The sequence below is a fragment of the Vombatus ursinus genome, unplaced genomic scaffold, assembly GCF_900497805.2.
Source record: "Vombatus ursinus unplaced genomic scaffold, bare-nosed wombat genome assembly UNPS02014791.1, whole genome shotgun sequence".
NCBI lineage: Eukaryota > Metazoa > Chordata > Mammalia > Diprotodontia > Vombatidae > Vombatus > Vombatus ursinus.
The window spans coordinates 45,425,643-45,439,245 of record NW_020954569.1 but is presented as its reverse complement, the minus strand read 5'-3'; the positions used below and the strand labels follow the sequence as shown (position 1 = coordinate 45,439,245).

Sequence of the window (13,603 nt, the reverse complement as noted above, 5' to 3'; positions counted from 1 at the left end):
ACACACACACACACACACACATAAATATTTAGAGAGAGAGAGAGAGAAGGTATAGTGTATACTATAGGTATGCACACTCACAACTTGGCCCACTAAAAACAAATAGGAACTAAATTTATGAACACGATATCCCAAAATATTTTGAAAGTGAAAAAATGTTTTTTTAAATTTAGTGACTATTAAGATGTCCAACATATTTTAACTGAAAAAAAAATATAAGATTCAGCCACATTAAGACAATCAAATAAAAGCAATCATTTTCCCCTTTCATCTTGCCTCTCATTCTCTATGGCAGATTGAGAGACCTGATTCAGAGGCATAATTAATTGCTTTTGTTTTAACCACCAGGATTTTTTGGGGGGGGTAAAGGTTTTATAAATTATGTCTTTATAAATAACATGCTTAGCCTTAAGCAATCTCAGTTTGCTCCCCTATATTTAGCAACTTCTTCAAAGTCCAGTGAAACTACTGACTAAATCACTTCAATATATGCATCTTCCAACAAAAACATGGGATTTCTTTTTGCTTATGTTTTTGTTATTTTCATTTATGTGAGTGCCAAAAAAACACGTTTGACAAAATGTTTTGGTCAGGAGCAGACACAGATTTCATTTAACCATTCATCCCCACCATATAAATTTGGAAGTACATGGTAATTTCTTAACTCTCCCTTTAAAATGTTGATGAATTTTTTTTTGACTAGAGAAAGTATACAAGGTTACGCTGGGCCTAGTTATCAACATCAGCAAATCAGTCAACTAGCATTTATTTAGCTCCTACCATGTGCCAGGCACTGTGCTGGTGACACAAAGAAAGGCAAAAGACAGTCCCTACCCTCAAGGAGCTCACAGTCTAAGAGGGGACACAACATGAAAATAGTTATGTAAAAATAGGATGTATATAGGATAAGTTGGAGGCAATCTCAGAGAGAAAGCACTAAGATTAAGAAACACTGGAAAAGAGTTGGAAACATTACCATAATTAAGCAATCTCCTACTGTCATCACTGTGAGGCCAGTATACTACACCCATTTGCAGATGGGGAAATTGAAGGGCATGTTATAAATAAAATGAATGAAAACATTTGATGCGCTTTTTCCTCCAAATATCTCTAAACTGTTTTGAGTTTTGATAAAATTCCTATCCAATGTCCTTTTTTTAGATTTAAAGCACTTACACATAGAGGGAAATATTCCAATATAAAAATACTTTGTCAATTCGGGATTCAGTTATACTGCAACCTTATCTATTCAGAACATGGTGAAAATGTAGAGAATACAGAAAAATAGATTTTCCTGGCTCCAAAGTCAATGTTTGATTGTGTTCTCTCTCGTCACCAAATACCAGGATAATTTCCACAGCATGGAAATATGATTGATGCAGTCATTAATTAGGGTCCTCTTTACTTTTTCTTTTGCATGTGGAGGATAAGCCATTGATTTGTTTTAAGTAAAGCTTTCATCCTTCACTAAAGCCATTGGTGCTTATCAACAAAAAGAATGTTTTAATTTTTATACTCAAACATATAAGTGGATCTATGATGTTTCCAAGGAGGCAGACAGATTATGACCCATCCATGCTTGCCTGTCCTATAAGACTTTTATTCTATTCTCTCTGAAGTTCACCACAGATGGGCCACCCAAGGTATAGGGGAGGGAGAAGGCATTCCTTCTTGACACATTAAGGATATGAGTGGATACAAAGTCTGACCATTGGTCAGTTTTAGCCCTGACTACAAGACCTGCTCAACTTCTATTTTAGACCTTGTATTTCTTTGATATCTTTACTTCGGTCCCTCTTGGTTGCTTCTTTAAGTCTTGCAGCCTGTTTACGCCTGCCACATGCCTCTGCGTTGCCCCGGGTGATATTAATTTTGAATTCTTTGGAGATTGTAGAGTTCCATGACTCCATTAATATAACATCGTTGGTACAGTGTTTATACTAAAAAGGTCAGTCTTTCTTTCAAAAAGTTTGGGTTATTAAGGGAGGTTTGTAATTTCCCAAAAGTAATCTAGCTTGCTGTCCTCTTCCTGTTTAATTCTAAGTCCCAGATATGATCCATCTGCAGTGCTTGTCCAAGATATAATTGCTAATGGACAAGCCATATAGGTTGTCCATCACAGAACTTTATAACCTAGGCAACAGGTATTCTTTAATCACTTGATATTTTCTTCATGGATAATTAGGTAAAATTCTTTCATTTCTATAGGCGTGTTTACATTTCCCATGTCTTTCATTTCAGATTATATGTGCTGATTCAGAAAACCCTTTCTCATACTGATATCTGTAATGAAGACATAGAGTCCCACCTAAGCTAACTAATAATCATCTTTCAAAAAATAAAACAATACTGAATCCTGTCTCTGACTGTTACTATCCTGCTACTATCAAAAATGTCTTGAGGTTGTGTATCTTTGATTCCACATTGTCTAGCTGTTGATAAGCCTTACCTTCCCAGATGTTTTCACTCCTTTCCATAAGCTGAAATAAAGCAGCACAATTACAATAACCAAGCAGGAGGTTAGCTGCCACCGAGGGAGGCCCAAATCATCAATTCCTTTGCTCTGGTGAAGATGCAGCACTCCTCGTCTGAAAAATCGGAAGGAAAAAGATTGTACACAATTCCATTCTACATCGGCACAAAAATCAGGAGGAGAAAGATTGTACACAATTCCGTTCTACATCAGCAAAGTGAAGGATCTGGAGTCGGATGACTTGGGTTTTTATCTCAGCTTTGGTACCTAATGGCTGCATGAAATATCAACAAGTCACAACCTCTCTGGGCCCCAGCTTCCTCATTTATAGTGAGCCAGCTTGGCCCCAAAGAAGAGATATGAGAAGGAATTTCCCCCATACCTTCTTTGCAGAACTGGGAGGCCATGTATTGGAGGTAGAATGCTTTATATAAGGTTTGACTTTTTTCTATGTTTGTTAGTTTTACTAAATTTTTTCCCATTCTTTTTTATGCTTTGTTTTAACAGAAAGTTCTCTGAGAGGGGAAGGGATGTATTAGGAAATGTGGATTTCCTTGCTATAACTAAAAGGACTGATATACACACACACATAAACACATACATACATATACATATATATATATATATATATTCATACATATAAGATTTTCCCCTCTATCTTTGATTTCTTTAAGACATATGCCTAGTAGTGGAATTGCTGGGTCAAAGAGCAGTCACATTTTAGTGCTTAGGAGAGTATACTTCCAACCTACCTTCCAGAATAGTTGGACCAATTCTTAATTCTCCTACTACTATATCATAGCACCTCTATGTAATAATGAGATACAGTAAAAGCCTGATACATATAATGGCCAGTCATTTAGTGTTAGTCCAATCTCAAGCTCATAAAAGGGTCCCCAGATAGAGTTTATTGTGTGAGTAGCACAGAGTTACTGTGATTGCTAAGATTACATTTCTAAAACACCTTGGTTTCAGGGAAATAAGTATTATGGCTATACATATATATTTACACAAAAATATAGCTGTATAGTACATAATTGTTATTGCCATACATTATAGGCATGCTGTGTACATTTTGTTTCCCTTTTGGATATCCATGATTGAGAACCTTGGCAAATATTGAGAATTCCCAAGCTTCTTCTCTTCGTTACTTTCTTCTCAGCAGTTAGCTGTATACTTAGCCCCATTGTGACACAAATGCAAAGAGAATGTATTGGCTTAGATAAAGGCCAATATGAAATGGAGGCTCAGAAAAGGCTCTGCCATTTGCTACCTGTATAACTTTGAACAAGATATTTAGTCTTTCAGGGCCACTAGGGCAGCTAGGTGGTGCCCTGGATAGAGCATGAATCTGGAGTAAGGAAGATCTGAGTTCAAATTCAGTCTTGGAATACCTACTAGCCGTGTAACTCTAAGCAGGTCACTTAACTCCTATTTGTCTCAGTTTCCTCATCTGTAAAATGAGCTGGAGGAGGAAATGGCAAACAACTACAGTATCCTTGCCATGAAAACCCCATCTTCCGTGAGGTCACAAAGAGCTGGACACAATTGAACAGGTGTATATATAAGCACCTTGATGGCCAAATATGCATCTTATTTTATCTCTGTTTCCTCGGTGCCAGGGACAGCTAGATGGTACAATGGATCGAGCACTGATGCACTAGAGAAAGAAATGGCAAACAACTCCAGAATCTTTGCCAAGAAAACCCCACGGCTAAGTCCATGGGGTCACAAAGAGTCAGATGTGACTGAACAACAGCAAATACACTGGGGATACAAAGACAAAAGTAAAATAGTGTTTGCCTTCTTGAAACATAGATTTTACTGTGGAAGAGGACACTAGAAGCCTGGGGGAATCAGAAAAGACTTGATATAGAAGGGAGCACTTTTACCAATGGAAGGTGATTAGAGATTCTATCATGTTGCTTCTTACTAAGACTGACATTGACTCAGAAATCATTGTAAACATGTATTCCTGTTTCTCTTTTAATCTCTTTGCTGTGCTTTGCATATCTTTACCTTATTTAGGTCAACTAAAGAGAAAATTTGCTTAAGAAAATACCTGATGAGTTTTTAAGACTTCTCCACCTAAACATGTTCAATGAGTATGCAGGCTCTTCAATTACATAATTGGTCAGTCTTGATAATTAACATATCGACATTGTAATAGGATAGATGAACATCTTAGTGACTTTTGTACAAACATACATGTAAGTGATACAACCGAACCACGTGACATTCATCTATTTGCAAAAGGAGTAATGAAAAATATGATTTTCCTTCATTTCCTTTTCTGGGTACATCTTGGTGTGAGGGGGAGCTTAGTGGTTAGAAGAAAATTATGAGCTAGTATATCTGTAGGTTTATTTTTTTTAAGCTGATTAAGCAATACACCAAGTATTGTAGCCAATGGTTATACAAGAACACAACAGTGATTTTTCATGATTCTCTGGAGTAGTTAACAGCATAGCTTCCTTTGTTTAATATAGTGATATCTCTCCAGCTATCACAGAAATGACAAATAACTTATGGGAATTTTAAAAATTGGAACAAATGAAAGGTTTTTTAAAATTTATTTTGAGAGTTTCAGAACAATCCTTAAGTGCATGAGGCACATTCCAGGGAGAGATGTTGTCATCCCAAGGTTGGGAAATCCCTGCTATGTGTATGTTTGTTTCTGCTGCTTCCAATATGGTAATCATAGCTCTATGTCCCTTTAACAGTACAGTAATTAACCATACAAATTAGAAGGTCCAGGACATAAAGGAAATTAAATCAACCCACAGATCTTAATGAAATCTAGTTGACCTGAAATAAATTTATTAAAAATGACCTTTCAAGTCTTTTAATTAGATTTTCATGTGAATTTGTGAACATGGGGAACTCTATGGTAGAAATAAGTTACTGTTCTGTTAACATATACTAGTATTTGGGAATTCCCTATATAAAGGACAGGGTAAAAATTATTTCAATATCCCTAAATTAATGTTAGTTAATGAGTATTTAGCATGCATTTACTGTGTTCCAGGCAGTGGGCTAAACTCTGGGGATATAAATTAAGTAAAAAACATGGCTTCTCTATTCAAAAAGCTCATATTCTAATGGGAGAGATAACATCCATATAATTGTATACAGATAAGATCTATTCTATACAGTGTAAATGGAAGGTAATCCCAGAAGAAAAAGCACTAGCCATTGGGGGAAAAGAGGAAAACAGACTAGGAAAAGCCTTCTGCAGAAAGTGTGATTTGAACTGAGTCTTGCAGGAAGTCAGAGGAGGAAGAGGTGAGGAGGGAGAGAATTCCAGTCAATGCAAAAACAGGTAATCAGGAGATGGAGCATGAGATGATGGAGTACATGGTGAGGAGTAAAGTGTGTAATACGATTGGAAAATTTGGAAGCAGCCAAGTTGGCAAGGGCTTTACCAAACAGATGATTTTACATTTGATTCTAGAAGTAATAGGGAGCCATTAAAGTTTATTGAGCAGGGGTATGTGACATGATCAGACTTGCACTTTAGTAAAATCACCTTGGCAGCTGAGTGGAGAATGGACTTGAGTGCAGAGAGACTTTAGGCCAGGAGACTTACCAGAACACTATTACAATAATCCAGGGCCATCATGGAGAAAGCCACTGAGACCCCTTACCTTTATTCCCTCATGTAAATGCTTATTCCCTTTCCCTCCAATTCCCTTTCTCCCCATGCTCAGGTATTGAACAAACTGGCAACGTCAAAATAAAATCAGTCCTTTAGAGGTAGAAATGTTCATATTATTTACTGCCCAGTATAGGCAAGATAACCATAATCATACCAATACTAGGTCAGTATCCCAAAAGACATTTAAAAAAAGGAAAAAGAACTATATGTACAAAAGTATTTATAGCAGTTCTTTTTATGGTAGCAAAGAATTGGAAATCAAGGGGATGCTTACCAATTAGGGAATGGCTGAAAAACTTGTGGTGTGTGATTATGATGGAATACTATTACACTATAGGAAATGATGAGCAGGATGCTCTCAGAAAAACCTGGAAAGATTTGTATTGGCTGATGCAAAGTGAAATGTACTGTGTACAAAGTAACAGTAATATTGTAAGACGATCAGTTGTGAATGACTTAGCTATTCTCAGCAATTCAACGATCCAAGACAGCTCTGAGGGATATATGATGAAAAATGTTATATCCATCCTCAGACAAAGAATTGATAGGGTCCGAATGCAGATTGAAGCATACTTTTTTTTTACATTATTATTCTTGAGGGGTTTTTTGGTCTGTATCCTTTTGCAATATGAGTATTACGGAAGTGTTTTGCATGACTACACTTGTATAACCTACATCAAACTGCTTAACTTCTAAATGGGGGGCAGGTGAGGAAGAAGGACGGGAGAGAATTTGGAACAGAAAGTTTTAAAAATGAATGCTAAAAATTGTTTTTACATGTAACTGGGGGAATTTTTTTTAAAAAATAGGTTAAAAAAAAGATAATGATATGTTAGTGCCCTGCTCTCATGAAAATCTATAAAACAATCCAGTGAAAAAGAGGAAACAACCGAAGAACAAAGAGAATACTTCATTAATGTTCAGTGATCTTCCATCCCCTCCCACTCCCCACCCCCGCCATCTCATGCTAGAAAAGATGCTACTCTGAGTGAGAACTTCTCTTGCTTCATCCTGTGATCTGATCGGATTTTTCTCAGTCTTAGCCCCTACCTTCCCTTGACTTTTATTCAGTATTTGATACTATTGACCACACCTTGATAATGTGTCCTCCTTGGTTTAAGACACACTGCTCTCTTCTGATTCTCTCCTTCCTATTTAACAGCTCCTCACTTTCCTTTACTATTTTATTTTTCTCTTCTGAACCCCAGTGTGGATGTCCTTAGACTCTATCTTCGAATCTGTTCTCTTCTCTCTCTATACTCTCTCCTTTGGTGGTCTCAATATGCTACAAATTGAACTCATCATTTCTCCCCCCTTCCACCACAAAGTCTTCCCCTTCTTCCGGCTTCCCAATTTCTTTTAAAGCCTTTTTCAATCTTAAGGAGATATAGAAATATGAGTTATGAATTCCATCACCATTCTCCTAGTCTCTCAGACTCTGTAGAAATATGAATTGTTATTTCTACCACCTGCTTACTCAGGCTTGAAACCTTAGTCACCTGTCACTCTTCCCTTTCACCTCACCAACTCTGACCCAATCAATGCTTTAGGGAACCTCGGAGGGAAAATCTTTTGTTTTTCCCTAGGAATCTTCTCCTCCCCAACATCTTTCATTGATCTCCAGTTTCTCCTCCTACTCCTCTGGACTTTATCAACCTCACCACAGCAGCCTTGGCTCACCCAGCAAGTTCACTTTGCCCCTGAGGCCTCCTCTTCATCCCAGGACTTCTCACAATGGAAGAGTACTCTGCCCTGGGGCCCCTTCCTATGTTTGGCAGGCTCCTTCCCAAACCTCCATTTAAAGGGAAGTGCCCAGGCCAGCCATGTCTTCATTCCTCCCAGGCTCCACTCCTGTCTCTCCAGACCTTTTCTACCATGCCCCTATGTAGGCATCCTTTCTTCTCAATTTTGTTTTGAGCTTTCTTTTATGTGTTGTATTCCCATTAGAATGTAACCTCTTTGAGGGCAGGGATTATCTTTTTTTCTTGTATTTGTGTAGAACTAGAGACCTAATTTTAGTCAATAGTCTCAACTGGCCGTCTAGGCCAGCAAACAAGTGGTAGAATTGAGAGATTTGAGTTTTGTTTGCTTCCCTTTCACCTACCCACACTCTGGGGTGAAGAACTAATGGACCATAGCCAATAGGTAAGAAATAGGAAGACCTATTAGCCTCCACCTCTGGAGGGCATGTGTTCATCTTATATCACATAACATGCACCTGATACATATATACAGCACACATAAAATGCATATACAAATGGTATTTTAGAAATCATAACATGTACATAAAATACATCTTGTGTCATAGGTATATTCCATGGATTAAATGTCTGCATGGGGAGTCATTCTAAGATGAAAGGGAAACTTTCTAAAGACATAGAGGTAAACAATTCCAATAAGAAGGAAAAATGAAAGTTATTTGAAGAGACCAATGTGCATAACCAGAGAATTTTTCAATCAACTTAATTTTAAAAAGGAATGTACAAAAGATGGAAACAAAGTCAGGTAACAAAAAGAGAAATATAGGAGTATTGCACAGTCGTGTGAAAATAGCACCAAGAGCTCAGAATGATCTAAAGGATTAACTTCCCTTCCCATAACAAAAGTTTGGTATTTTTTTTATTAAGCTTTACCAAAAGGAAGATCAAAGAAGTGATACGACCTTTGTTTTGTGGTAGATGTGATAACTTCCAACAAATAGAAGGCAGAGTTACTAAATTATTTTGCTTCTGTTTTCTCTGTCAAGGAGAATGGCCTCTGCACTGGAAATGGCAGAATACAAATGTCTCACAGGGAGCTGATGTCCATGATAATTAAGGAGACAGTAAGAGACCACCTTGATGTCCTTGACAAATTCAAGTCACCTAAATCAGATGGGTTATGTCTTGAAAAAACTGGCAAATGTGATTGCTGAGTCAGTCAGCAATATTTGAAAATCTGCAGAAAACAGGAGACATCCCGTAAAACTAGGGAATTGACTTAATTTTCAAAGAAGTGAAGAGATTAATCTGAAAATTACAGATCACTGATTTTGGCCTGACTTCCTAAGAAAACTCTAGCATGGATCATTAAAGGGATAGTTAATGAACATTTAGAAAGGATAATTGTGCTTACAAAAAGGAACCATGGCCTCATCAAGAACAATTCATCCCAGACTAACCTTTTCTTTTTTTTTTTATCAGAGTTGCTGAATTGGTAGGTGAAGGGAATACTGTGAACATAGTTCATCTAGATTTTAGCAAATAATTTCATAAAATATTTCATGCTCTTCTTGTAGAGAAGATGGAGAGATGTGGCCTAGATAATACATTTAGAAAGACCCAGAATTGGTTGAAAGGCAACACACAAAGAGTAATTGCTTTTTCAAAATTAAATTTTTTTAGTTATCAAGTATTTATGTTTCTCCTTCCCACCTTCCATCTCCCCTCCCCCATCTTCATTGGAAAAAAAAAGAAAAACAAAAACTTTCAATGAATAAGAATAGTCAAGCATAAAAAATTCCCATATTGGTCATGTCCCAAAATGTATCTGCTTATTAGTCCATCACTGTTCTTTCAAGTAGTTAAGTTGCATTCTTTATCATTAGTCCTCTGGAATCATGGTTGATCACTGTGTTGATCAGAGTTCCAAGAATAGTTGTAAATGATTCAGTGTCAATGTGGAAAGCAATCTTCAGTCAGGGACCACAGTGATACGTGCTTGGCCCTGTTCTATTTAACATTTTGATCAATGACTTGGATACATTTTGATAAAATTGACAAATCACACAAATCTCCGAGGAATAGCTAACATACTGTATGACAGAGATACAATCTGAAAAGGTCTTGATAAACTGTAGAATTGGCCTGTATCTAATAAGAGGAAATTCAATATAGATAGATAAATGTAAAGCCTTATATGGGTAAACTGCTCCCCCACCCCCCCAAAAAACCAAACAACTCCTAAACATAGGAGTGGGGGAGGCAGGGTTCAATATCAGTTTGCCCAAAAAAGTTCTGGAAGTTTTAATGGACTGCAAACTCTGTATAGTGGACTGCAAACCCAATATGAGTCAGTAGTGTGATAAAGCAGTGTAAAAAAAGAAAAAAAAGAAAAAAACAAAGAAGAAATCAAGCAAGAAGAAAGGAAAGAAGAAAGAGAGAGAGAAGGAAAGAAAGGAAGAAAGGAAGAAAGAGAAAGAAAGAGAGAAAGGAAGGAAGGAAAGAAGGAAAGAACTAATGTCATTTTGGATTTTATTTTAAAAAGGCAAAGCTTCTAAGAATAAAGAAGTTGTGGTTTCCCTGTATGCTGTCCTCACAGGCCATATTTATTGTTGTTTTAGCTGGAAGAAGTTTCATCATACTTTCCTACAACTGGTCAGTAGCTGAGAGTTCACCTTTCCCTTAAACAGGTGTGTAGCTCAGTTTTGTCCCCTGGCTCCCTATTGTGAAATCTGGATTGAAAGCATTGTCAGATGACTTTGTACTATTTTATGCAAAGTTGACTTGATAAATAAAGAATATTTTTCTTTGCTCAGGATCCACTTAAGGTATTCAACCTCAAGCCCAACACTGTGACATGTGTCACCTTTGGTCCCATTACACATGGGGACACTACTACCTACCTCACTTACATAGGGAGATTTTTTCTGCATTCCTTAAACCTCTCCCCCCTTACTTATCCTGTCAATTACTACAAAACAATGAAACAAATTAATATTTAAGGTTTTTCAAAACAGAATAGTGCCTTTGTCAGAGCCTGTCTGAGCTGCTGGCTCTGACTTGATGAGATTGGAAGACCCTTTAAGATGTGGCAGACTCCTAGTACCCACAGGGATAAATGATTTCAAGGTCAGTGTTCTGGCCTTGTAATACAGCTGCCTAATTCTTATTTGAACCACTCCTCCAAAACAAGAAGATAAATATTGGCAAGTATGCCAATTTACTGATGTCTAGAGTGTTAAGTGCCAGGCACTGCTCTAAGATGGAGATATAAAAACAAGCAAACAAGGTAATCCCAACCATTGAAGAATTCATCCTTTAGTAGGAAAGGAAAATGAATAAAAAGAACCTGGAAAGGGAACCAGTGCAGGAGCAAGGCAGAAGGGGGAGGGGGGGAGGAGAAGTCTGGAAAGTGAATTGAGCCATGAGAGGTAAAATAAGGCTGGAGCCATCCCAGAAACAGTGGTCCCATTGAGTGAATCATCAGTCAGGAAAGTGGAGTCTTAGGATGAAAGAAAAAATGACAAAGAGCAAAGAAAACTTTAGAAGAGAAATATGGAGGGAAAAGGATTAGGAGCTGTATGCATCTTTACACATGCTAAGTGTACAACAGAACAGTCACTGTCATTATATGTCACTATTAGGTCGCCTGATTTGATTTTTTTATTGACTAGCCTCAGAGCTCTCCTACAAATGTGGCATGCAACAGTTGAACTTTAAACAACCAAAACTTGGTGAAATTTTGTTTTTAAGACATCTAAAGTTGTACAGAGTATTTTGTAACTCCTTTCAGAAATAATTTCAACATTCTATAATTTTTCTTCATTCTTACACTACATTTGGATTATTTTTTAAAAAAGCCATTCCCTTTCCTTTGACATCTAGATAACTAAATGTAGTATTTTTTCCCCTGGTTATCTCCTTAGTGACTCCGGAGCTGCCTGCCATGAATCAGTTCCTTCAAGGCAACCATCAGGTTTTACTAAACCAACATCAGGGGGGAAAAGATTCAGTTTAGAAAGGTGTTCTTTTCTTCTCAGCACATTCCTTGAGGAGCAGATAGCCCTTATAGCAAAGAGGAGGTGGGGTCCCCTTCATTTTCCACCTTCTCTAGTCATATCTGTTACCCTGGATTCATTAAAAATACAAAATCTGCTTGAGAGGTGTAATATTTATGAAATACAACTCTCTCTCTGTATGTAGTCCTCATGAAAAAAGTGGTCCATTTTCACTTGGCAGTAGGATGTACTCAAGGGAAGAACAAAATGACTTAGGGCATAAAAAACCCCATAAAATAAATTTTGAAATATTTCATTAAATTTTAAAAACTCAAAAGGAGTACATTTTAAAATAAAATTAGCTTAAAACTTTACTGAGTTGATGGCAAAATTAGGGAAAAAAATAATAAAATTAACAAAAAGCACTTATGTTGCTTTTAAAAGGGAAGCTATTTTGTTAATTTTTAAAACTCTCTGATTTTCAACTCTAAAAACTTAAAACTTACCTCATTTTTTAAAAGGCCTGAATCAAGTTTTTCTTTGTGCATGGATAGGTCCTATCTATCAATTTGAAAAGTAGAAACATTTCTGCATGTGGCAATTAATAAAATACAATCAAACAGACCCAATGGAAGCTGATTCAAACAAAATATATAGTAACATAACAGGAATCCAGCAGAGACAAAAGATATTTTTGAGCTTGGTGGTGTTCTTGATATTTTGTAACTAGTGTTGCTTCCTGGTCTGAAACCATACTTTTTCATTTGGAAGAGTGGGTCAAGACCAGCAGGAATCTTCAACTCCACACCATAGCATTCAGTTTATATTAGTATAATATCAAAAAGAAATGCCATCTTTTTATAGCATCAAAGAAATTGATGTTTTCTATTGGAATAATGCAAATATCATGAAATTTTCAACAGGTCACCTAAGCTCTCTGTTGTAAAAATATCCTGAATCTCTCAAAATATTATGGATTCAGATTTTGATCAAATCCAAGCATTTACAAATTGGTAGAGAAGTATAATTCCTAAACTCCTAGGACTAAATGATGATTTTAAAAAAAATAACACTATGTTAATATATATTTTAGACATCTAGGAATTGGATGTAATTTTTAAAATATTTGTTGTGTACATGACCAATAAGATGAGGATAGTTTACCCATTCCCCACTGACTCTCAAACACCCTCATAAATGGAATTTACATGCCAAATGTAGAACAATTACAGTTGAATCCACAGGCCAAAAGATAAAGAGAACCAGGACAAGATAAAATCCTTATGAATGAACATAGAGAATGCTAATCTTTACAAAATGCTCATTCAGCACCCGTCTCATACCAGTCTCTTTACTCCAGAAAGGGATAGACAAAAAAATCACAAATAGACTAGTATGGCCTACTTTTGGATAGTCTCCTATGGCAAAAGATTTGCCAGCACACTTGTTACCTCCTGTCCACCCCCTACCCTGCAGCAAGTAGCAGACACTGGTTTTGTCAAGCCACATTAGGAGAAGAAAATGGAAGCATACTATCTCCTGCTTGGGGAATTATGTTATAGAACCCCAGGAATGTAGAGATTCTGCCAGGAGTACCCTTCATGCCCTTCCCCAATCCCCAACATAGTGGTAGAGACTAATTCAGACCAGTCAGTGAAGAGAAGGTTGACAGCCAAGAGAGGAATTGAGGTGACATGAGTAGCTGCTGGGAGAGGAGAGAGAGAGAGAGAGAGAGAGAGAGAGAGAGAGAGAGAGAGAGAGAGAGAGAGAGAGA

General features: G+C 37.0%; 1 protein-coding gene across 1 annotated transcript in view; it reads right to left on the bottom strand.

The window, feature by feature from the left end:
* SLC6A3 (solute carrier family 6 member 3) overlaps window positions 1–13,603 on the bottom strand; it is a 92,550-nt gene that overhangs the window by 53,527 nt on the left and 25,420 nt on the right. The window contains 2 exon segments of the mRNA XM_027868936.1: window positions 1–76; window positions 2,450–2,588. The exon segment at window positions 1–76 is cut by the window's left edge and continues 62 nt beyond it. Coding sequence (XP_027724737.1) covers window positions 1–76; window positions 2,450–2,588 — 215 coding nt within the window.